Genomic DNA, 22,513 nt, shown 5'->3' with positions numbered 1-22,513 from the left:
ATACAGCTGTTTGGTGTAAAACTTAAATAAGGTACAGAGGGGACTTTGATAGGAGAGCAGCTATTTAAGTGTCTTCTTTCAGGGTGTTTCTGGAAAGCTACTAAGTTTTTTTGTTATTACTCAGTTATTCCATTGGCACAATATTCCTGCTTGCTTTTTGTTTTCTGGGAGAAAAGTTATTTTTTCATTGCAGTAGCTTATATGAGCTACCTTTCCATAAAAATTGCTACTGAATTTCCAAAACAAATGGAAATCTTGCAGTGACACCTACCTTGGCTTTTGAAAACTACTACCACAATATTCCACAGCATGACCTATCAGGATTATACAAAAAGTTAATTTGCAAACAGTTCATCTTCCTTTTAACCATATTTATTCCTCTGTCTTATGCTCAATCTTCTCCTAAGTTTTTTAATCAGAAGTTTTAAGTATTGCTCTTGCCTTACTCAAGGAGACTAGAATATGTCTTCGATTTTTCTCTTAAGTCATTTTGCTGTCATATTAATTGCTAAGAATCTTAATAAATACACCTACCCACTCTTAATTGTTTTTGCTTTTATCAGAGGTCTTCCTGCACCAGAAACCTAAACACTTCTTTATAAAACTGCACTCTGGTGAAGTTACCATGCACCTACTAGGTTTAGTTGTGTCAGGCAGTAACTTTCAATTTTATGGATCATGGTTTTGGGGTTTTTAAGAAACACTTCTGTGTAGTATGAAAAGCCTCTATCCTGCTGTAATTCACTTATGTTATACATTGTACCCCTTGGATGATGGATGGTATCCACTTTATCTTCACAAAACTTGACACTGTCATTACCACTGTTTAGGAAAAACAAATAAAGTGGAGAGCTTTCCTCCACCCTTCTAAAAGGAGCTTTATTACAGCAACTTGTCAGCTGCAGGTTCAGCTGCAGGCTGGGACAACCACAGCTCCAACAGTCCCTCAGCTTAAACTGAGAGGGCCCATCTGAAACATTTGACCTAACAAAGAGTACAAAATTACTTTAGCAGGCCCTGAGATTCTAGAACAATCATTTGTGGATGGCTCTTTATACAGTCTGCTGTTAAGGAAAGTTCACAGAAATGCCTCTTCTCCACTGAATAGACAGCACAGTATAAAGCAGCTTTGCTACAGAAATATCTTGCTAACAGTCTTCCTCCTCTCTCTACAGAGGTAGAATCAGTGCTGAGGTCAAAGTTTTTATTAGTCTTCCATTTGGATATAAATGTAATAGAAGGAACTTGTTACCTGCATTATACTAAGATGCCATGCTGTAAGAGATATTCAGGAGTACCGTGGTGACTGATGTGTTTTATACAACTTTCATACAGACGAGACTTCAGGCCCATTGTATTACTGGAAATAATTCTGGGGGGGATTCTAACAAGTTTCCTAGCTTTGTCTTCCACTATACAACCTGAGTTATCCAACAGCACTCCTGTACAGCCTTTTAGGATTGTCTGTGTGCAACACAGACCTGTGATACTGCAACTGGAATGCTGTTACAGTCCCACTACAAGACTAACAACTCAATACTCTGAAAGAGAAGGCTTTGGCAATGGAGAAGTGCAACTACGGTTTGAGAAACAAGGACTCTGTTCCACACAGCCACAGCTGTTTATTTCTGGTACAGGCATCTGGATGCTTTTTTTCTTCCTACAGTTAACAGAGTAGCAGAAGTCTATCCCTACTGTAATCAGTATACTAACTAGCAATCAAGTTTCTGCTGCAGTGAAGACAATACCTCCCCAGCTGGTTGGTAAGACCCTTATAGTGCAAATTTTAGTCCACCAGTGGAACCTAAGTATCAATTATTAAAGCAACAAAAAAGCCTTTTTGATCAGTAGATAAAGTTTAGACTTTAATACAAAGGAACAGCAGTGATGTTACAAACAGCCAGTTTATGCACAGGTAATTAACCACAAGGCTGCTCACACATGACATTCTTCACCGCTTGACTGTAATGCTGATATTGCTTTTATGGTGTTGAACATCAAGCACAAGTTCATCTCCAACCTGAACTGGGATGGGCTCATCAAGAACAACTGCAGCTTGTTTCCAGTGTGAGGACTCATCAGATGTGTTCAAGGTATGGTCTTCATCTAGATGGATGTGATACCAGAAGGGAATTGCAGTGACTCGGCCAGACTTACAGATTTGTACCTGAAAATATTTAAAATATTAATCAGTTATACTGTTTTCTTACTTCTTTGAAAAGGAAGTAGTTCAAACAATTTAAATCCTTTACAGAGATACCTGCACACAAGTAAATTCCATATTGAAATTTTCAGCCCAGGTGAACACTTAATGGGCAGCTCTGCAGAGCAGCAGTTAAAAATGTGCTTTGGGCTTCTTGTACACACAACTTACCTTCACTTCTCTGCTGGGGCTGTTCAACAGAGGGTTCATGAGATCCAGCCTTAAAAGCTCTGCTGGCTTGCTCAAGGGTACACATGGTAATGTAGAGAGATCCAAATACACACGAACAGGTACCTGAGAGTATATACCAGAACTTCAGGCATCAGTAACCATTAAAAAGTGAAGAGTTAGAAAGCTTAATCATAACATAAGAGTTGCCAGGAATTACTGTAATACCTGCCAGAGACAGAGAAAAATATAAGGTACACCACTGGGATACAACGTAACAATGGGAATAATAACAGCACAGTCTCTTCTGTGCAATAACATTGCATCTGTCATCGCTGGGACAAAACCCAAACCAGTTCTAAAACCAATGTCACCAACCATTTTAGATTATCTCAAGGTTGCTGTCTGGTCACACAAACCTCTCTTGATAACTTCAACAATGTTTTCCTTCAGTTTACACCAAATCTAAACAGCTAGACAGCTGCAGGCTTTGAAGCAGTGCCTGGGAGACACCCACCACCTTCATACCTTGAACTGGTTGATAAAAGGGGCTATATTAAACCCCAGAGTTGGTTCTGTTCCTTGAACAGCACTCTCCAGTAACAGAGACTCCGACTCTACAAGCATCCCATACACTAGCACGTACTGTGGGAAAATCTTCCCTCCACTGTGAAGTAAACATCTGTAAAATGAGAGAGATTTCACCTGTAAAGCATATCATTCAGCAGTAATGAAAGAACATTAGCTACATTTAAGAAAGGCACACTAGTTCTTCCCCTGAAGTCAAGTGCTCCTAAGCATTTGAGTTTGATCCCATTTGACCAACAGCTGCATCATACCAAAAAAAGGGAAACTTGTCACACAGTACTAAAATTATGGAACTGTATAATCTCTTCTCAGTGACAGTATTGGATATGGTGATATTTCACAATGAGGACAGTGGGATCTATTCATAGCAACATCATCTAATACTGAAGGACTGGCAGAAATGCTTAATAAAACTGGAAGTCAGGAAGCATATACTGTTGGGAGGCACTGGTTAAGGAGGCAGCATAGCCATAAGGAAACAAAACCCTGTGAGAATTTAAGTGTTAAACTAAAACTGACAACAAGACAGGGGATAACAGTTTTTCCTGAGAAAACACCTGAGCCTTGTTTGGTCTTTCACTATAGAGCATCATGCTCCTGAGAGCAGCAACACCACAGCAGCTTTCATTCAGTATAGTATCAAACACCTCCAATTCAACACAGATTGGCTTAGGTTTCCTTTTCCTGGAGCAGTCCTCATCACAGGAGTTGGGTAGCTAAGCAGGACACTGTTCGAGGCGTTTTCATGCCAACAAATTTGAGTCTTGTCATATGACAAAAGTCAAGAGTAATTTTTCCATTTGTTCTTGCAGCAAAAAAATCTTTCAAGTCATCCAAAGATTTATTCAAAACTTAGAAAAGGTAATGGGCATAAATTGTCTGGAATATTCTGCCCTCACTAAGCACAGAGATTAACAGAGAAGCTTCCCTAGCACCACAAAAGGGGATAAATTCATTTCATGCTTACTTTGTTACCCATTTCCCTTATTTTATTGCTCTTGCTCTGCCTTCTTTCCCATCCCTTCTGCCGTGGGGAACAGCACTGCATACATTGTATACAATGGTCATGCCAGAAACCCTCTGTGAGGTTCAATCCATTCAGGGAAAAGCAGCCTTTTCTGCTCTACAGAACCAACATGACTAATTTTGTAGTTAGAAGGAATATTCTCAATTTTTTTCAGATAATTACAGATTCCTAGAAATAATTTTGTTCATTTATACAATACCTGGATATTGCAGCCTTTTCCATCACCTCTTGCTGGATTAAACCTGATGTCTCTATAACATCCAAGATGATAATACTCCACAATTTGTCTGATTTGGGTCTCTGTAGCACCACACTTTCTTCTTCTAAGTGGCTGAGCCAGAACTCCAATGTTTCCTTAGGGAAATGGTTAGCTTCTGAAATGATATTAAGTGCTGCCTGATGCTGTTCTTTTTCAACAGAACTGTAGGCTCTGACTGGTCCAAGTTTGCCAGCTATAATGGGCAGAATGGAGAAGCCTTCAGATACATCTAAAATGTACAAAGGGTCAGGAGCCTCATCTAGAGAGCCCTTGTTTTGATTCTCTTGGAGGTTTATCCCACTGCCATGTCCATCAACATCCATGGACTGCAAGTCCTTACTTGGATTTAATGACAGCAGCACTTTGCTCATGGCAGCTTTAAAGCATTCATGGTAGGGTATGTCATTCAGCAGGGCTATTTCTGTGGATTCCAGCACACACACTTGACTGCTGCCAGCCTGTTTGCTGGTTGTCTGAAGTCCAGCCAGAGCATTACATAATTCAGCCTCATTGCCCAAACTCAGCGTGTTGTCTCTGTCACCAAAATCCATCCCACACTCTGAAGTCAAAGAAGAAATCTTCTGGATCTTCAAGTAGCAATCTTGGCAGCAAACCTCCATCATCACAGTATCTCCAGTCTTCACAGAATAATCTTGGCAAAGGAGCATAAAAAAGTCATGTCAGTCACTCCACATAAACATCACTGAAGCAGCCATACAGTGCTTCAAACAAACAAACAAGCCACCCAACCCACCCACCCATTATCTCATTTGTTCATCAGTTGTTACTAATGTGTATGAAGGAGCTGCTCTTGTCTGTACCCACAAGTTGAAATCTGCCATTGTGCCTTAACGTTTGCCTTAAGCTGCCTCACTCTAGGCAAAATCCATTTATTCTCAAAATAAAGTAATATCTATTTCTCATAGACATGCTTAAGTGTTATGCTGATAGCAGAGCAGAAAAAAAAAATGTACTGGTAAAGAAATTGCTTTTGCTTTAAAATGCTAAATATTAAATATTTAACCTTTTAATACCTCCTGTAATCAAAGGTAAATTTTTAGTTAGATGGAAAACAACAGCTACAGTTTAGAAAGGGTAATGGATTCAAAATAAATTTTACTGGAACATTTATGGTGTGCAGCTCAAGATGGTTTTTGGATACTCTGTGTGTACATTCCAAGAAAGTAAATCCACTGACACAGACCAGAATTTCAAAACAAAACTGCTATAGTTTGACAAACATTTCTTTCAATGGCAACATAAGCTAAAAGAGGCTCTTCCCTCCCCTATGCTTTCAGTTGAACCAATCTGTGGCACAGCTGTCCCTACTGTCTATGGATACTGAATTAGGAGCTGTGGACTACCCCAGGGGTAGGACAGGCCTTACAGAGAGCTCTGGATAAACTAGAGAGCTGGGCAATTACCAACCCTATGAAATTTAACAAGGCCAAGTGCCAGATTCTCCACGTGGGATGGGGGAATTCTGGTTGTATGTACAATTTGGGGTACAAGAGGCTGGAGAGCAGCCCTGCAGAAGGAGATTTGGGGGTTTGGGTGAATGGCAAATTGAGTAGGAGCCAGCAGTGTGCCCCGAGAGCCAAAAGGGCCAACCGTGTCCTGGGGGGCAGCATCGCCAGATGATCGAGGGAAATGACTGTCCTGCTCTGCTCTGCACTGCTGCAGCCTCACCTTGAATATTATGGCAGTTTTGGGCATCACAATATAAGAAGGACATCAAACCACTACAGTGTGTCCAGAGGAGGGTGACCAAGGTAGTGAAAGGCCTGAAAGGCAAGACCTAAGAAGAGTGGCTGAAATCACTTGACTTGTTCACCTTGGAGAAGGCTGAGGGTGTGGGGGGAGATGGCAGGCCCATGGAACCCCTGGGCCCCCTGGAAGCGGAAGAGCTGGAGGCATTGAGGGGAGTAAGACCGTTCCCCTGAGAAAGGTGGAGGTGGCTGCACATTCCCATGGAAGCGTCCCTGAGAGTTGGACGGCACGATGTGGGGGGAAGTCACAGCCCCACAGCTGAAGTCTGAAGACTCTGGAGTATTGTGGAGTGTTAGGCCGTTTTTCATGGGAGCAGTGAAGCCAACCAGATAATCCCCATGGACACAGCCTTGAGCTGTGTGCAGGTGCACATTCCTTAGTATTTTATAGAAAGATGTTTTGGTTATGTGTGTGAGAAAGTAGAGGTAGGAAAACCTAATAAAAGGCTGCCTGCTGCTCTGAGCAGGCAGACATCCCTTTGTCTCACCATCCAAGTGTGTTGTGTGTCTTCTTTCCCCCTTGGACCGGGACCCCTTCGACAGATACCCAGTGACATGAGGGGAGACCTCATCGCAGTCTACAACTTCCTCAAGGGTGGCAGTGCAGGGGGAGGTGCTGATCAACTTTCTCTGGTGTCCTGGAGACAGGACACGAGGAAATGGAATGAAGCTGTGTCAGGGAAGTTCAACTGGATGCTAGGAAAAGATTTTCACCCAGAGAATAATCAGTCACTGGAACAGGTTCCCCAGGGATGTAGTAACAGCACCAAGCCTGCCATAATTCAAGGAGCATTTGGATAATGTTTTTAGTCATGTGATTTAATTTTAGGTAGTCCTGCGAGAAGCAGGAAGCTGGGCTTTATGATCCTTATGGGTCCCTTCCAACTCAAGATGTTCTAAGAAACAGGAGAATAAAAAATGGGTGACTGGAGAGTAGAGGATGCTGAAAATGGCACTACTAATGCTTGTATGTAGAGAACAGTATACAAGTTGAGGCCAAAATGAGGGTGAGGGATAGGTGGGAATGTTTAGTTTTGGTTTTGTGGCAGTAGCAGCTAGCAATTCCTACCTCACCTCTCCCACATCCCTTTCCTAAGTCACGTCTTCAGTAAGCAGAGCCAGTCAGTAGCCCTACTTTTTGGAGTTACTCCACAATGCATTTAATTCAGTATAGAGAAAAAAACAATTTAATGAAAAGCATTCTCCCAGATCTTAAGCAGGTGCCTTATCTGCTTCACAGCAGAGTTCCAGGAACAAGCCCTGATGCAGGGACTGTGCACTACAGACCAGAAACATGAGCAGGAACCATCTCACAGCTACCTGCTGTTGAACTTCTCCTAATCCTATCTGCTCCCACTTCCTAGGTCTCTGACATAACCTAATCAGCTCAAAATCAAAATGAAACCCAATTAATGTACCACAAGAAGAAAAGCCACAGGCCGTACCAGGGAGGCCCTGCACAGGATAAACTGCCTGTTCCCAGCAAGTTTCCTCACTGGGACTTGTAGACAGAGCATGTTCATCATCGAGCTGTAGTACAAACCACACCACAATAGCATCTAGTATTCCTCCTCCAGTGACTGGCAGGCTGAGCTTCCAGGGCTTTCTAGTTGCAAGGCTTTTCAGCTCCTGAGCAAAACGGAAAGAGGGGGAAAAAGTGTGAGAGTTTACTTCCATAAACAAAAAATTGTTTTTATTAAACTAAATCACCCAAAATTTCAGCACCAATCCATGAGGGCACCCAACAGAAACTTGAAGTTAACGAGCTTCTACAATACCAATCATCATCATTAGTACTCACTATTCTAGGAACTGTCTTCCCACACGAACAATCTGCATCCATTAGCCACAAAAGCAAACACCTACATCTAAGAACACATATTTTAAACCACTGAAAACATCAAGAAAGACTTCAGACTGGCAAGGCTTGCTTTGTGAGAAGTAATAAAATCAGAGGCATTTTTTTGAGCTGGCTTCAAGCCAATGCTTAGGCACAGGCTTCACTTTAAACCTGTGTTCAATCAGTTCTGGAAATACTGCGTGCAAACACTGAATTCACTCAGAGATTCAGAAAAAAATCATTATAAAACCAGTAAAATCAAACACCTTTCAGGATGTTTTCTCTGCTACCTCGGGCTATAGGCCTTGTGTAAAAGGTCAGACACATGCAACTGCACTGCTGGGAAGAACTAAGGTCTCCCAGAAGGAATCAATTATACATTTTCTGATACTCCTGAAAAGTTTTGAATATGTAACAGGAATTATGTCTTTTTCCATGTACAATCTATTTTTCTCAGGAATTACCTCCTGCTACCAACATTTATAAATGTAAAAGGACCAGCTCTAATGTCTTAGTTCCGGCATAAGCCAATTACCAGGAGGTCAAGCACAAAAGACCAAAGGTTCTCTTAGTCACAACATTCTGATTAGTAGCAGCCCTTCCTAAACATTTATCATCTTCCTGATCTGCTTATCTCAACACTTGTACTCTTAAGGTTTCAATCTCAAAATACACAAGGCAAAAGAGAAGTTGTACTCTAAGAACATGAGTAGCTCTCCCATGCTGCCTTTTTTTTTCCCCCTTCTTCATTCTCATTGTGTCCTCCAAAATTTGGTCTACCTCTCTTCTCACAAATGACAGGTGGCTGAACAATTCACATGTTAAAATTACTGGATGCCAACAAAGTTCATAGTAAGACCTCACTGCTCTTCAATAAAAGTGCTTTGCTGCCAACCATTTTTGGTACGTCCTCAGCTGGAGAGGAAAAGAATACTTAAGTTAAAATTTTGCTGGCATCAAGGCCCTTGAAGAAAGACAGCAAGAGCACAAACATGCATCTGTTTCTCTGTTTCTGTGAAGTTATAGACGTTTAGAAGTGTATTTGACATGAAAAATATTCTTCCTGATCATCCCTCAAGAGCAGCAGGCCCAAGGTTCTTGTCTACTGAGTTCTAACAATTGCAGTGTTACACCCCCATCACTTAAAAAAACAATTGAAGGCAGTTATTTAAGCCTTCCCTGCTCTCTATCATACTGCTTAACCCACATTTATTCTTCTTTTAGCCACTTTATAAACTTTTTTCTATCATTTATGACAATTACCAATTTGAACAGCCCTACCACATAAGGATGGCAATTTATCAACTAGTCTTGTTAAGGAGAGAGCATAGAAAATAATGCAACCCCAAAACGATGCTATGCCACATATATCCTCTGAATGAGAAAAGGATAACTTGCATTAACAGTACTAAATGGGACTACAAACAGAAGGCAAAACTAAAGAAAGAATGCAGTTATCGAGTTTCCTGTGTCTTGATCCACAATTTCTCAAATATTCCACGCCGTAACTTCTCGTGAGAATTACGAAGAGCCAATATCTGTAATTGTTGGCAAAAGCACAGTTCCTTTGGGGCCTGAAAGTGAGACTGAGCTTTAATTACTGGCTGCAGAGGTAAACACTCACTTCCCCTCCCAGTGGCACTGATCAGCTGCCAGCAAACAGGCACACAGGTGGGACCTGCTGAGGTACAAGTGCCTGCAGCCTCTAATTACAGCCACACCTCATTCCCCTGCCTGGGAGGAACTGAGCTGCTGCTGCTAACGAGAGCAGTGATAAAGTCATCAGCATAAAGCAGCTGCTTTTTTTTTTTTTTAAATTTGTTTTATTTTGACTCATTATTTGTACTAGAAATTTGTCTTAGAAGCCTCCTACAACTCAGTTTGACAAACACTGTTGTTCCACATTTTAAGTCTGGTTCTCAGTTCTCTTAGTTTAGGTCTGGACAGTTGGTACAAGCAGAAAAAATGCAACATCCCTCTCATTCTTCAAAATATGAGTTTAGGAATTATGTCTCTGAAATTACCTTACTAGTGCTCTGTGATTTCTTATCTCAATTTCAGTCTTTAGTAGGTAATTCTGCTGTTCTGCTCTGGAACTGCCACATTTGCCCAGTGACAACATAACAACAAACAGTAACCAACGATTCCCAACCACATCAGTGATTCACATCAGTGGCATTTCTCCCTTTTTACTTATGGTATCTTAACGTTTCATGACAGAACACTCTATTAGTCTAACTGAAACTTCAAAGGAGCAGTTCTGAAACACGATTTAAAGAGTAACACTGTTCTTTACTCTTTCAAATTATCTTTACATGTTTGCCAGCAGGCAGATGCTTAAGAACAGACATCTCTCAGATGAGAGTAATAGTTTCTTATTGATGCTAGAAGCAGAAGCAACATTAGGTCAGAGAGATTGCTCCCAGTAGTATACTGAAGAGCCTTGTCTTATTTCATTTTTAATCTCAGGATGTCAGACAAGCCAACTAGGAAAAGCTATTGATTCAGAAACACTGCAATTCCTGGCCAAGCAGCAGCCAAGAATAATTTCATTTATACAACAGAATCTATTTTAAGCTCTGAGTCAATTGTAACTCCTCACCACAGGTCAACGAGCAAGAGGCACAGCAGAGATCAGATGTATCATTTTAGCATGCCCAGCTGTGGGTGGCTGAGGTCTTTCCTTACAATGCAGGCCTATTTCCATGTGCATTCAAATGTAGTTTGTGTTAAATACACAAAATAATGCTACTATGTTTTAGAATGCCATATTACAGAAATACCCTAAGGTACAAATGAGCTGAAGGGTGGAATCAACTGGATAGGATAACATCTTCATCTCCCTCTCTTTTACACTGACCCATCAGCACTCAGAGACATTTTTATGCCAGATGTAAAATACACCCCTTCTCTTGTCCTCAAGAGTTTCTTGAAGACTCTAACTTTAGAGGAATAAACTAAGTCAGCTCCACAACTGCATAAATCATTTAAGATGGGTCTATTGCATTCTTCCTCCTCCTCTACGTACTGAGGCTGGCAGCTGTTTGATCTTATGGTGAGGTAGTTTATGAAGTTCCCAAAACTCTGCCCAACCAACAAAAAACCTTCACCTTCAAAAACTCAGCAAATGTCATTTGATGAATCACACAACCAGACAAGCATCAAAAACAGGAGAGGATTTCAGTGTAGCCCCGCCACCTTTGCACTTGTGAAGTTGAACCCGAAAGCAAACAAAATAAGGCACTCTTGCTATTCATCAAACAATTACTTATAAAGGATGTAAAACCCCCCAAAAAACGTTACCTGCAGATCATTGAAATCTACTGTCATTACTTGACAGGGTTCTGTCAGGGGGATGTAACCTCCAGGAATACGACTGAGCTTCTCAGTGGTGTAAGGCTCGACGGTCTCCTCTGAACCAGCAAAAGCGTATGTTGGGCTGAAGAACTGCACTGAATTTGACAAGCACACACCAGCAACTTCTCGCATTCCCACTCTGGCGTGAAGGCAAAAAGAGAAGAAATGAAACTTCAAGTCATTTGATCAAAAACCTAAAGGAAATTCTCCCTAGGCTGGCTAAGTGTTTTAAAATGTACAGAGCGTTAGAACAGAAAAGCTAAAAAATACTAAAACAACTCTGTGGGGTTTTTGTTGTATTCAGAAAATACAAAGCACAGAAAATGCACATCATTTTCAAGAATCAGAACTGAAAGCTGTCACCAGAAACCGAGAAACAGCCAAATGTGTCCTTTGTCAAAGGCCACAGACTTTTGTTCCTTTAAGTACAACTCACTGAGTCTTGACAGAGAACTAAAGAAAAATAAATGCTGTGCTAATAAGAACAAATAAAGCTTTTCTTCTGCTACATTGCACAGATAACAAAAGTGTTTCTTTCAGGTGAACAGAACAGTCGAACAAAGATAGATATGCAACAGGAAGATGCATTTTGGGAGGCTCTTAGAGGTAACCTTTCATTTTGCAGTATGTTTATATATTTATCAACCACAATCCATGCAGAATGTCATTTTTCACAGTTACATAGCTGCAAGAAAAGCCTCAGTGCTGATTTCTTGGTGGAAAATGTTTTTATAACTCAGAATACATATATCCTCTCTTGTAAGACAGAAGATCATCTGGATTTTTAGAAATGACCTTATATAAAAAACTTCAAAGACAACTGCTAAACTGCTTTAAAACAATTACTCACACTGTCCATCTCTTAAATTTGAGGACTTAAAATATATTCTCATTTTCAAAGTATGAGTCAGGACCTAAGTCTTGCACAAGCTATATTTTAGATTATTTTGAAAAAGTACATTTGCCTGAGAAGCACTTAGTGCTTCCCATTTAAGTGACAGCTATCCAGCAAATCTACACTCTTACAGTGAGACCTAGTACTCAGTTCAAAAAACAACTATTTAAATTTCTATTTCTAGAACTACTTTTAGTTCTAAATGACTTTTACAGGAACCTCCTCTCCCTGCAAGAGATCTCCCTACAACTAAGCATGACTAGACAGGCTGTCTGATAATATTCTCATCATATATGGTCATGTCCTTGAAACTCATAATTGCAGAATTGAGTAAGTTGCCCTTTGTCATGTTCTTAGGTAAGTATATTTTAACCATTATGCAAAGCTAAAAGACATTGGACTCCATCTTTGGAGCAGATTCCATAGCAATAGAAAGCACAAGGTAGTAAGTACTTCACAATAAATACTAAAAAATTCTGCAACATTATCAACGATTGCAGTCTTCTCACCTGCTCAGTGAAGTACAAGATATTTTAACAATGAGGATGAGAACATAATCCCCTGCATTTGAAACTGAATCCATGTATTATTTTAAAATAAATACTATCACTAAAAGAGATCAGCTGCTGTACAAGGCCTGTATTGTGGAAGAGCTCAGAAGACTATTCAGATATATTATCATGAACCCTTCTGGCTTCAATACACAAGCACAGAGGTATAGTCACTTTATTGCCTCTCTTTCTGGGGACTGACTAAAAATAAAACACTAAAAAAACTTGAAACCTGTAAAGAAATACTAAATCACTGCAATTCTTACAGTGACTTCAGGAGAAAATTAAAACATGCCATAAAAATATTTTAAAAACTGACATAACACCACAGTAGAGTTAGACCCTAGTCACTCTAGGGAACATAAGCAGCAGGTAAAAGCAGCACCAGCTACAGCAAAGAAACATTACAACTGTCACTAAAACATCAAGTAATAAAGCTACAATAAGGAGTAAATCAGCACAAAACCTTTTGTAAAGTTGGCCTAAGTGCACCAAAAAATAACACTACAAGAAAACTGGTAAGATTTATCTAGAATTTCACTATATCCTAGGGAAAAAACCCCAAAATAATCAGAGCACAAGAAATGCAGCATAACTTAAAACTGCTAAAACAATGGGACAGAATACAAAGTAGAAGCTCAGATCAAACACAGATAGATGACTGTGATATGCAAGATTACCAACAATTGGACTCAAAAGGGATCCCCCCTCTCAGCAAGATGAATCAGTGTTTGATGATAGATTAAACACACTTTTAAATGTACTTCAGGGAAAAAAACCTCAAGTATTCATACAATTCTGGGCTCTACATCTACTTCTAAGCACTCAAAAAAAAATTAAAGCATAAGGAAAAGCTCCAAGCTGTACTAATTGTACAGGACAGAAACTGTTCAGGATGATATAAAAAGCATGAGAAAAGAGATACTTTCACACTGCTACTTCACTAGGCTCATTAGAAGAAAAACATCCAAATCCCAAAGTTTTACTGTAGATAGTGAAAACACTTCAGGTAATGTGAAGACATGCACATCAAAATAATTCAAAGAGACCTGGATAGTTTAAATCTGAGAAGAGATAAGTGTTTTACATAAAACTTAACAGCACTTGTTAAAATAGACTTAAGTATTCTTACTATAGCAAAAGGGGGATCTCAAACTACAGAGGCAAGAAATTTAAAAGTAACATTTTTCCTCTTTCAACAGCATATAATTGATTTGTGACAATCACTTCATTCCTGCTAGTCATCTGATCTCAAGCTATTAAAATGGAATGTCAACTCAACAATCCAAAGTTAACAGGACATTAACTTGCATTCTGTGTAAATTTTGTAAGGAAAAGTCAATGCCCCGTTTCAAGGCAAAACTTCTTTTAATTGATGAATAATTAACTTCTACAAGAAATTATTCTGTGACCATCTACCATGGGAACTTCGGTCTCTTTCTGGCCACTGTCCCGGTCTAGCACATCAGAAAAATTGCTGATTGCAGCCTGGCTACTTTTCATCCTGTGCACTGAAGCTCCTGTAGAAGTTAGTGTTTTCTTTAATGTACAACAAGATTAATCCTAAACAAAATACATCAAGTCCAAACCTCTCAGACAGGGACTGTCTTCATACAGTGATACTGTTCTAACAGAGGAGAAAAAAAAGGAATATGAAAGCAATGAGTGGAATATGAAATACAAAAGAAGTCTGAGAGTTGGTCTCAGCAAAGAAACCTTATTCTGTGCCAGTTCACAACTAGGCAAAGCACATATTCAGACAGATAATGCTAGCTGGGGTTATCAACACTTAGGCTTTACACAATCCTGTCCTCATCATCTGGAAGGGTTAGATCCAGCAGTGAGGTATGAAGTAGATTATAAAGGGGGTAAAATGAGGTTAAAGGCTAAGTGTTAATCCAAGGATCTACAATACAGAAATTGAGACATAATTTTACTATTAAGGAATTTAATTTCTTTCATATATATCGGAGGCATGTACTTCAGCATAAGTGTAAATCAAGAGTTTCTGATAAAGTGATCCAGAAAATCTGAACCTCAAAGGGATAGGGAGGTGTTAAAAAAAAAGAAAAAAAGTCTTGAAAAGGGGTGGAGTGGGGAGGGTGAGAGCAGAAATCTGTTTAGTTAAGCAGACAATCAGCCATTCAGAAAATAAAGAGAACAGTAAATGAGAAATCCTCAATAAAAACAACTGGTCTCTCTTCCCAAATAACAAATATAGGTTCAAACAAATATGACTTCAGGACATACCTGTGATGCCTACGTATCTCTTTGCATTCCACTGCCATCCCAAACACTGTGGCACTTGCAGGAATAACTCTGCCATAGTTTCCAGCACTGACCTCTTGGTTTTTAGGCTGTGAAAACATGAACAAGAACATGCAATGAGATGGTGACCTATTTCTACCATTACTGAAAAGCCTAGGGGTTACATATTAGTGAGCCATTCAAGTGACAGTCAGAACACCAGTAAGTTCTTAGTGATTAGTAAAGATTCTGGTCTTTGGCATTCTGTTGACCATGAAAGAAGTTTCTTAAATACAGTGTTTCAATATATCCAGGCTTCAGCTTTCCTTTTCAGTCTACTACTTCCCTTGTGCAACTCTAACATGTTTTTTTAATTTGTATTCTATTAGAGTGTATTGAAACATTTGAGGACTTTTATGCATCATTCCTATACTTAACACTAGAGGTCATCAGTTTCAATTCAATACAAGAGGTTTAAGCCAGCTAAAACCTTTTAAAATTAGTTAGAATCAAAGCAACGACAAAATAAAGGGAAGTCCCTCTATTTAATAAGATTTAACAGAGGTTAACCCGTATAAAACTCCTTGTCATATTACTTTGCTTGATGTATGGTAACTAAAACAAAAAATACATATAGTAAAAAATAAAATCCAAGACTCAGTGGAATTGTTCAGTCTCCCAAAAAGGTTCAAATCAGCAAAAATAAATGAAGAGCAGAAGCATATGTCATAATTACAAAATTATAACTGAGTGTTCCCTAGTGTCAAAATGAGAAATAATTCTTCTGTAATTCATCATTTTTTGCTTAGACTGACATGACTTTCTGCTACTAGTTGGTATCTCAGAATGACCAAGGTGTAATCAAACTTGCAGGAAAATAGTGTGTTTAAAATTCCCATAAACTCCTTTTGTGTTACTTAAAAAGTCAGGGGACAAAAAAAAGGATTAAACCAAAATAAATGAACAGTGATCAAGAGTGAACCATCTCTGTATGACGGAAGGTTACACGGGGGAAACATCCACTGCAAGTATCACAGAATCATAGAATTAACTGGGTTGGAAAAGACCTCCAGGATCATCAAGTTCAACCCTTGATCCAACACTGCCGTGGTTACCAGACCATGGCACTAAGTGTCACATCCAGTCTCATCTTAAAAACCTCCAGGGATGGAGAATCCACCACCTCCCTGGGCAGCCCATTCCAACGTCTGAATACTCTTTCTGGAAAAAATTTCTTCCTAATATCCAACCCAAACCTCCCCTGGCACAGCTTAAGACCATGCCCTCTTGTCTCACTGATAGCTGCCTGGGAGAAGAGACCAACCCCCACCTGGCTACAACCTCCTGTCAGGGAGTTGTAGAGAGTGATGAGGTCTCCCCTGAGCCTCCTCTTCTCCAGACTGAACAACCCCAGCTCCCTCAGCCTCTCCTCATCGGACTTGTGCTCCAGTCCCTTCCCCAGCCTCGTTGCTCTTCTCTGGATCTGCTCCAGCACCTCAATGTCCTTCCTGAACTGAGGGGCCCAGAACTGGACACAGCACTCCAGGCGTGGCCTCACCAGCGCTGAGTACAGGGGAAGAATCACTTCCCTGGTCCTGCTGGCCACACTGTTCCTGATCCAGGCCAGGATGCCATTGGCCTTCTTGGCCACCTGGGCACACTGCTGGCTCATGTTCAGCTTCCTGTCAATCCAAACTCCAGATCCCTTTCTGCCTGGCTGCTCTCCAGCCACTGTCCCCAGCCTGCAGCGCTGCAGGGGGTTGCTGTGGCCAAGTACCTGCCTACTCAGAACACGAGTTCACAGAAGGACAAGGTATGCTGCTGCCTCAGTGCCATTCACCGAAACCAAATTCATGGAACAGACACAGATCACTCATTTTTAGCATAACAAAAGGAATATCTACAAAAGTTTCTCATTCACATAGGTCCAGAATGTGTGCACATGCACTCATACACACATGTGCTACTATGTGTGTGTACATATATATATATATATAAAAAATACATATACATATGTACCAACATCACCTACCTTTGGCTGTAAAAGTAGATGTTCCCAAGCATGTATCAAGCTCTCCACAATTCCTTCTCCAAATAAACCAGCATCTACTGTTTCTGTGACAACCAAGGAAACCCTACATAGGAAAAAGAACACCATGAAATATAATGTATAACACACATTCTTGTTAACAACCATTCTTTAAAAAAAAACAAAACAAAACTATACCAATGTGAGCTCAGAGTAAAAAACTTTTACCAGTGTTCTGACGTTTCGATATAGATGGGTAATTCAGTTCTTCCAAAAAATTAAATGTTTTGAATTGTTGCTAGAAGTTATTCAAGATGCAGATAAAAGAGAATAAATATTGAGCAAGAATTTACCATAAAGCCTCTTGTTCAGCATTTATAAATAAATTGTGTGGGAAGAATCTAGCCAAAACAGGAAGATGTTTCAGCCTGGGCACACAGCCAGTGATATTGCAGAATATTTATTTTGTGCAAGAGTATGCATTCATGCATGTGTATAAAAAGGAATTAAAAATCCCAAAGCTATAATCAGAGCACAATAAAATTATTACACAGATTAAAAACACTAAAATCCTAAATCCTCTGGATTTAAACCAAAAAAACATACAGCATGATAAGAGAAGACATTTCTAGAACAGTAGGAATGTACTCCTGACAGGTGACATCTAGTAACTCACTATATAAATTAAAAGGACATGTATTTTACTGTAGCTCAGCTGGCCTAAACTGTGTGGCTAAACCACAGGAGCTTCATCATTTCCGATCATGAGCCTGTACCATCACCAGACACTTTACTATAAATGTTTGTATCTCCATCCTATTCAGAGGTTGCAGAAGTGAGACACAAGTTGTTAAGTATAAAACTGTGTTAAAATTAGTTTTAGGACCCAGTAATCTAATTTCTCTTTTCCTGTTGCTGTAATATAATTACATATGCCCCAAAGCTCCCACCATCAAAGAATTAAACTCCTTAATTTACGACACTGTTGATCTACCATAGAGATTAGTACAATCTGAAGAAAATGTTGTCATTTCTGCACTGCTCTATAAAAGCATAAAACACACAGAGAACCTTCTCACATTCTGGGTAATACCACAGCAGTGTTATTTCCTGTTTAGGTCACAAAGCATTTACCATTTCCTTAAAATTAAGAGCAAATTCAAATACTGTCACAACAGAAAGCAACAACGTACCTTTCAGGTATGTGCTTTGGAATTTCTATATCAAGTGACTTCAAATGCAGAAGTTTGATCTCTCTTTCCATATTATTTGCTGCCACCACATCACAGGCAAGTTCATACATGGTTTTTGACAATTCGCAGGCATAGACACACGACGCTCCTGCCTTTTTTGCAAACATACTGAAAAACAAGAATAAGGGTTTTTCCCCTCCTCCACATCTGCTTCATATTTCTACCAGCTCAAGTCTAAAAATCATCATTAAGTGAACTAGTATCTCGTGTGAACACTGATACTGCACAAGTTGTTGATAGCATATCAAGAGGATATCAAGGAAACCACCAGACAGCATAAGGATACTCCCTCAGCTATGCTAAGTAACTCTTCAGACTCAATACTTAAAAGACAGGACAAATGGCAGTACAACTCCAAAACCAACACGAGTAATTCAATTTATACAGCACTTATTGGCACAAAAAGCATCTGCAACAAATAATAAAAAAGGTTCCAAAAACCACTACTAAACACTGAACTCCAGACTCACTGATTTCTGAAAACTTTGGTTTCTTCCTTTAGTTTTGTCCCCATAGAGGCATAAAAGTAATTATATTTTCTGCTAGCAACCAAATTTTGTTAGACAACAAGTATGTTTCTATTAAATTCATGTTAAAAATGTGCACTTGTGGCATACCTTAAAATTCCTGTTCCCGTGCCAATATCAAGGACAGAGCTGCACCCTGAGCGGACGGCATTCTCAATGGCCTTCAGGTAGGTGAGGTTCCTCTTGGCATCATTGAGCATGATGAAGTGCCAGCGTTCCACCAGCCAGTTTGCAACACGGTAAAAGTTCTCCTTTGCATCAGCGAAGTCTGGGTTGAGCTTCACTGCCTTGTGAAAATACCCAGCTGCTTCATCTCTAAAGCCCATCCTGAGAGCAAAAATGACAAATAAATAGAAAGCATGCCTTCAGCTGTATCTGTGAGTCTGTGGAAGTATTTTGCATTAGTTAGAAAGATTATCTTTAGAAACACTGGCACTGCCTTATGAAAAAGAATGATGTACAGCTTTACATCAAGTCACTGTAAAATGCAAAGGCAGTCCAAAAATACCACTGTGTGCACCAACAATCCACTACTGCAGCCTTTGATGAAGTAAAGCAGGTTTTACAAGAATTTGCTGCAACAATATGACAGCAGCAACTCTGCAATAAAGTCTCAGAGATGTTCATGTCAAGAGAATGCCATAAACCTCAAAAGTGCTTTACGGTATTTAACTGGAACATATTGCAAAACTATCAAATTTTGAGTTGCCAGCTCTTGCATTAAGTGCTAATTTTGAAAAAAAAAAAAAAAGGAAAGAAACTAAAAAGAAACCAAATTGTGAACTTGAAGCAAGTTTTTATGATACTTATAGCATATTCTCAAATCAGATAGCAATGAAAAAAATCTATCAAATATACATATATACTTTAATACTATGTTGGGAGAGGTGTTCCTTTGAAACAAAGAAAGTAATCACAAAAAGCAAACCTAATGAAAACTATCTCAATTATGACCTATGATTTCAGTCTCAAAGAGTTGAGCAACAGAAAACACTCTTCTGCTTTACATTAATAAACAGAAGCATAAGCTCAAGCCATTTAAGAACAGCCCTACACGGTACAAGATACACAACCAGCTTCTCCTCACTTCAAAGGTCTGTTATATGTCACCTCAAGAAGGACCAGAATTAAGAGACAGCATTCAGAGGTTGTAATTCTGATGGGATCTAACACTCAAGAAAGGAAGAACTTCAAAAATTGTACCTTAACCGCTATTGTGACTCTGAACAACTTCGGTCTCTTTTTTGTTTAGTAATTCCTTAATAAACTGTTAGAAAATATTTGAAGATAGCATTTTTGTTTTTAACTTTTTACTTTAGTAAAAGTACTTTTCCTTTTTTTTCTTTTGCTTTTGCTGTGACTACCAACATTTATTTTAGCTTTGGCTACTCTATTTAAGCTGACAAACAGATTTAAGTTCAACAGTACCCACTATACAGCATGAAGCACGTGCTTGCATTTACAGTGTGAACTTTACAAAAACTGAATATACATTACTACAAACCTGAAGAGATGTTCTCCCATACTATTACATATCACTTCATCATTTGGATATAGTTCAAGTGCTTGTTCATAACAGTTAAACAGATCTTGAATCCGTGCCAGAGAATCTAGCTCTTCTGCCCATTTGAAGAGAGTAAATTGAAACGTTTCCTAGAAAATAAAACATATACCGCTGAGTTGCTGGGAGTTACCAGAAGCAGGGAATGGAGCCCTGAAAACATCTGGAGGTATCCTGACATGCACCTGAACATCCTCATCTCCCTAAGCAGCAGCATACAACTGTTTGCTATCATAAAATGGTAGTTGGCTCACCTGGAAGAAGTAGAAATAAGCTCTTGGATATCTGAGGAGGACCAAGAGGATCATCACCCAGCAGTGCTTACTAAGAGCCTGTGTGTATATTAATGCATGCACCAATACTAACAGGGCCCTATTTTTATTAAACTTGATTCACACACAGGGACTAAAAGTGTATGAATTCCCTTCATATAAGCATACAGAGCTTATTAAACAAGGCACTGGCCATCTCCATCACTACTAATTTTCCAATTCTGTCTTCAAAATAAAAGTAGAAATCAGTTACATACAACAAATCACAAGTACAAAACATGTCACAAAGACCTCAAGGGAACAGAATACATAAAATGGTTTCAAGTAATTCAAAGAGCACTTACTTTGACGCTAGTTTTTAACTCGGGAGCCAGATTTAGTACCAGGAGATAGTGAGCATATGCAGTTCCAAAATCGTGCTCCTCCAGGCAATGCTGAGCGCTCTGCAAAGATCTGGAAACCAACTCCCGCCTGCTGGCTTCCCGACCACCTCTGTGAAATTTGGCATTGGAGTTGGGCATTCTGAAGAACGTAAATACTCACTTCTCCTTAAAAAAAAAAAAAAAAAAACAAAGCAAAAAAGTCACACATACAGCATACTGTAGGCCAAAAAACTTGTACACAAAGTTGACAGATCAAAAAACACTTTAAATTTTCACTGGAGTTCATAAAGACATACTCCCTCGCCCCAAATCCTAAACATTCAAGAACACGCTCATCTTTGTGACACTGATAATTCCATCAGTCTCAGTGTTCACCATTCAAAAGTCAAGAGTGCGTCGTGTCTGTGTTAGACCAGGTCCTGGAAACAGATTGTGTTTTGCCCTTTGTAATATGTATTTTGGTAATAGACATTTTATCACGTCTCTGACCCAATAGCTTTGCACACTAGATGCTCGTGCACTCATAAATTTCAAATCAACCACAAAATCTGCAGGTTAAAATTTTTCTCGTTGAACAACAGTATCTCCATAAACCAAAGCGAGCCAATGAGCTCGCAGTTTATTTTACAGAAAGCAGCGTGACAATTTTTCTGCTTAAAAAAAACTTTAAAGAGTTACCAGAACCAACATGCGCATTTTTATACCTGCCTCGGTCACCGCTGCAACTTTTAAAGCTACTTACCTGAGAAGGGCTAATACCGCCTTCGGTATTTCCAGATGAGTCCCAAAGCCGAAGAACACGAAGTTTACACGGAGAGGGACTGCAAGAAACACAGCACCATCACGACAGGGCTTGTTTTGTTGGTTTATTTCAATCCAGAAACCCACCAAGTACCGGCAGCGCACACAGGGACGTGCAAAGCCAGGGCGGGCCGTGCGCCCTCGCCCGCCGTGGGACGCGGGGGCCGGGGCAGGCGACCCCGGGACCGCCGCCCCGGGAAGCTGCGGGGGACCTGGGGGGGGCTTCCCCTGCCTTGGGGACATCCATCACCTGCTCCAGGGCCATCCATCCCCTGCACGGCACGGACCAACATTCCCAGCCCGCCGCCGCCATCCCAGTGCCGGGACCGCGCAGGCGCTGGGCGGTGCCCGGCGGGAGCCGGCACTATGGACTAAAGGTGCTTTTCATTATCCGCGTTCTTCCTCCACCCGCATCCAGTCCCTTAAAATGCGTTAATTCAGCTCTTGCAAGCGCAGGGCCGTAGAAGTGATTCCCAGCGATGTTCCCCATCCAGTCCCTTGCACATCCGTGCTGTTCGGGTCTACCCTCCCACCACGAAAGAAGCGCCACCTTAAATGTTTACCAGGTGCAGTGTGAGGGCTGCACGCTGCGCACACACTGTAGTTAGGCTGTTCCTAAAACCTAATTGTAATTCCACTCTTGGTAAATCCAAGGAGCGACAGATGAGAACGCTCACGACACCAGGTTTAAGTCACGAACAAGGCCTAGTTGTCTTTGTCTAACAACTCCGCTCTGCAACAAGAGATTGCAAGGAGCAAAATTTAGAGCTTTTCTCAGCATCT

At 40.2% G+C, this 22,513-nt stretch overlaps 1 protein-coding gene across 1 annotated transcript; it reads right to left on the bottom strand.

Annotated features, from left to right (window-relative positions):
• Nucleotides 1-1,837: 1,837 nt before the first annotated feature.
• On the bottom strand, nucleotides 1,838-22,085 carry PRMT9 (protein arginine methyltransferase 9). The gene is made up of 14 exons (XM_017820180.1): nucleotides 21,981-22,085; nucleotides 21,672-21,750; nucleotides 20,891-21,094; nucleotides 20,218-20,366; nucleotides 18,804-19,040; nucleotides 18,127-18,294; nucleotides 16,937-17,039; nucleotides 14,908-15,014; nucleotides 11,158-11,350; nucleotides 7,460-7,643; nucleotides 4,186-4,897; nucleotides 2,900-3,053; nucleotides 2,375-2,497; nucleotides 1,838-2,167 (listed from the first exon to the last, which is right to left on the bottom strand). The coding sequence occupies exons 3-14, from the start codon at nucleotides 21,065-21,067 to the stop codon at nucleotides 1,952-1,954; spliced, it is 2,523 nt and encodes an 840-aa protein (XP_017675669.1). The 5' UTR covers nucleotides 21,068-21,094; nucleotides 21,672-21,750; nucleotides 21,981-22,085; the 3' UTR covers nucleotides 1,838-1,951.
• Between the last annotated feature and the right edge of the window lie 428 nt (nucleotides 22,086-22,513).

The sequence above is a fragment of the Lepidothrix coronata genome, unplaced genomic scaffold (genome assembly GCF_001604755.1).
Source record: "Lepidothrix coronata isolate B3197 unplaced genomic scaffold, Lepidothrix_coronata-1.0 Scaffold79, whole genome shotgun sequence".
In the NCBI taxonomy this organism is placed as follows: domain Eukaryota; kingdom Metazoa; phylum Chordata; class Aves; order Passeriformes; family Pipridae; genus Lepidothrix; species Lepidothrix coronata.
The sequence above is the reverse complement of the archived record's forward strand: the minus strand, read 5'-3'. Positions and strand labels throughout refer to the sequence as shown.

What these genes read in the sequence shown, in the direction of transcription:
- PRMT9 (XM_017820180.1), bottom strand. Translation starts at nt 21,067, where the DNA reads ATGCCCAACTCCAATGCCAAATTTCACAGAGGTGGTCGGGAAGCCAGC. An exon ending in ACGGGAACAGGAATTTTAAG is followed by an intron (nt 18,295 to 18,803) that starts GTATGCCACAAG and finishes CTTGTTTTTCAG; the next exon opens with TATGTTTGCAAAAAAGGCAG. An exon ending in CTTTTATCAACCAGTTCAAG is followed by an intron (nt 2,498 to 2,899) that starts GTATGAAGGTGG and finishes ATATACTCTCAG; the next exon opens with GTACCTGTTCGTGTGTATTT.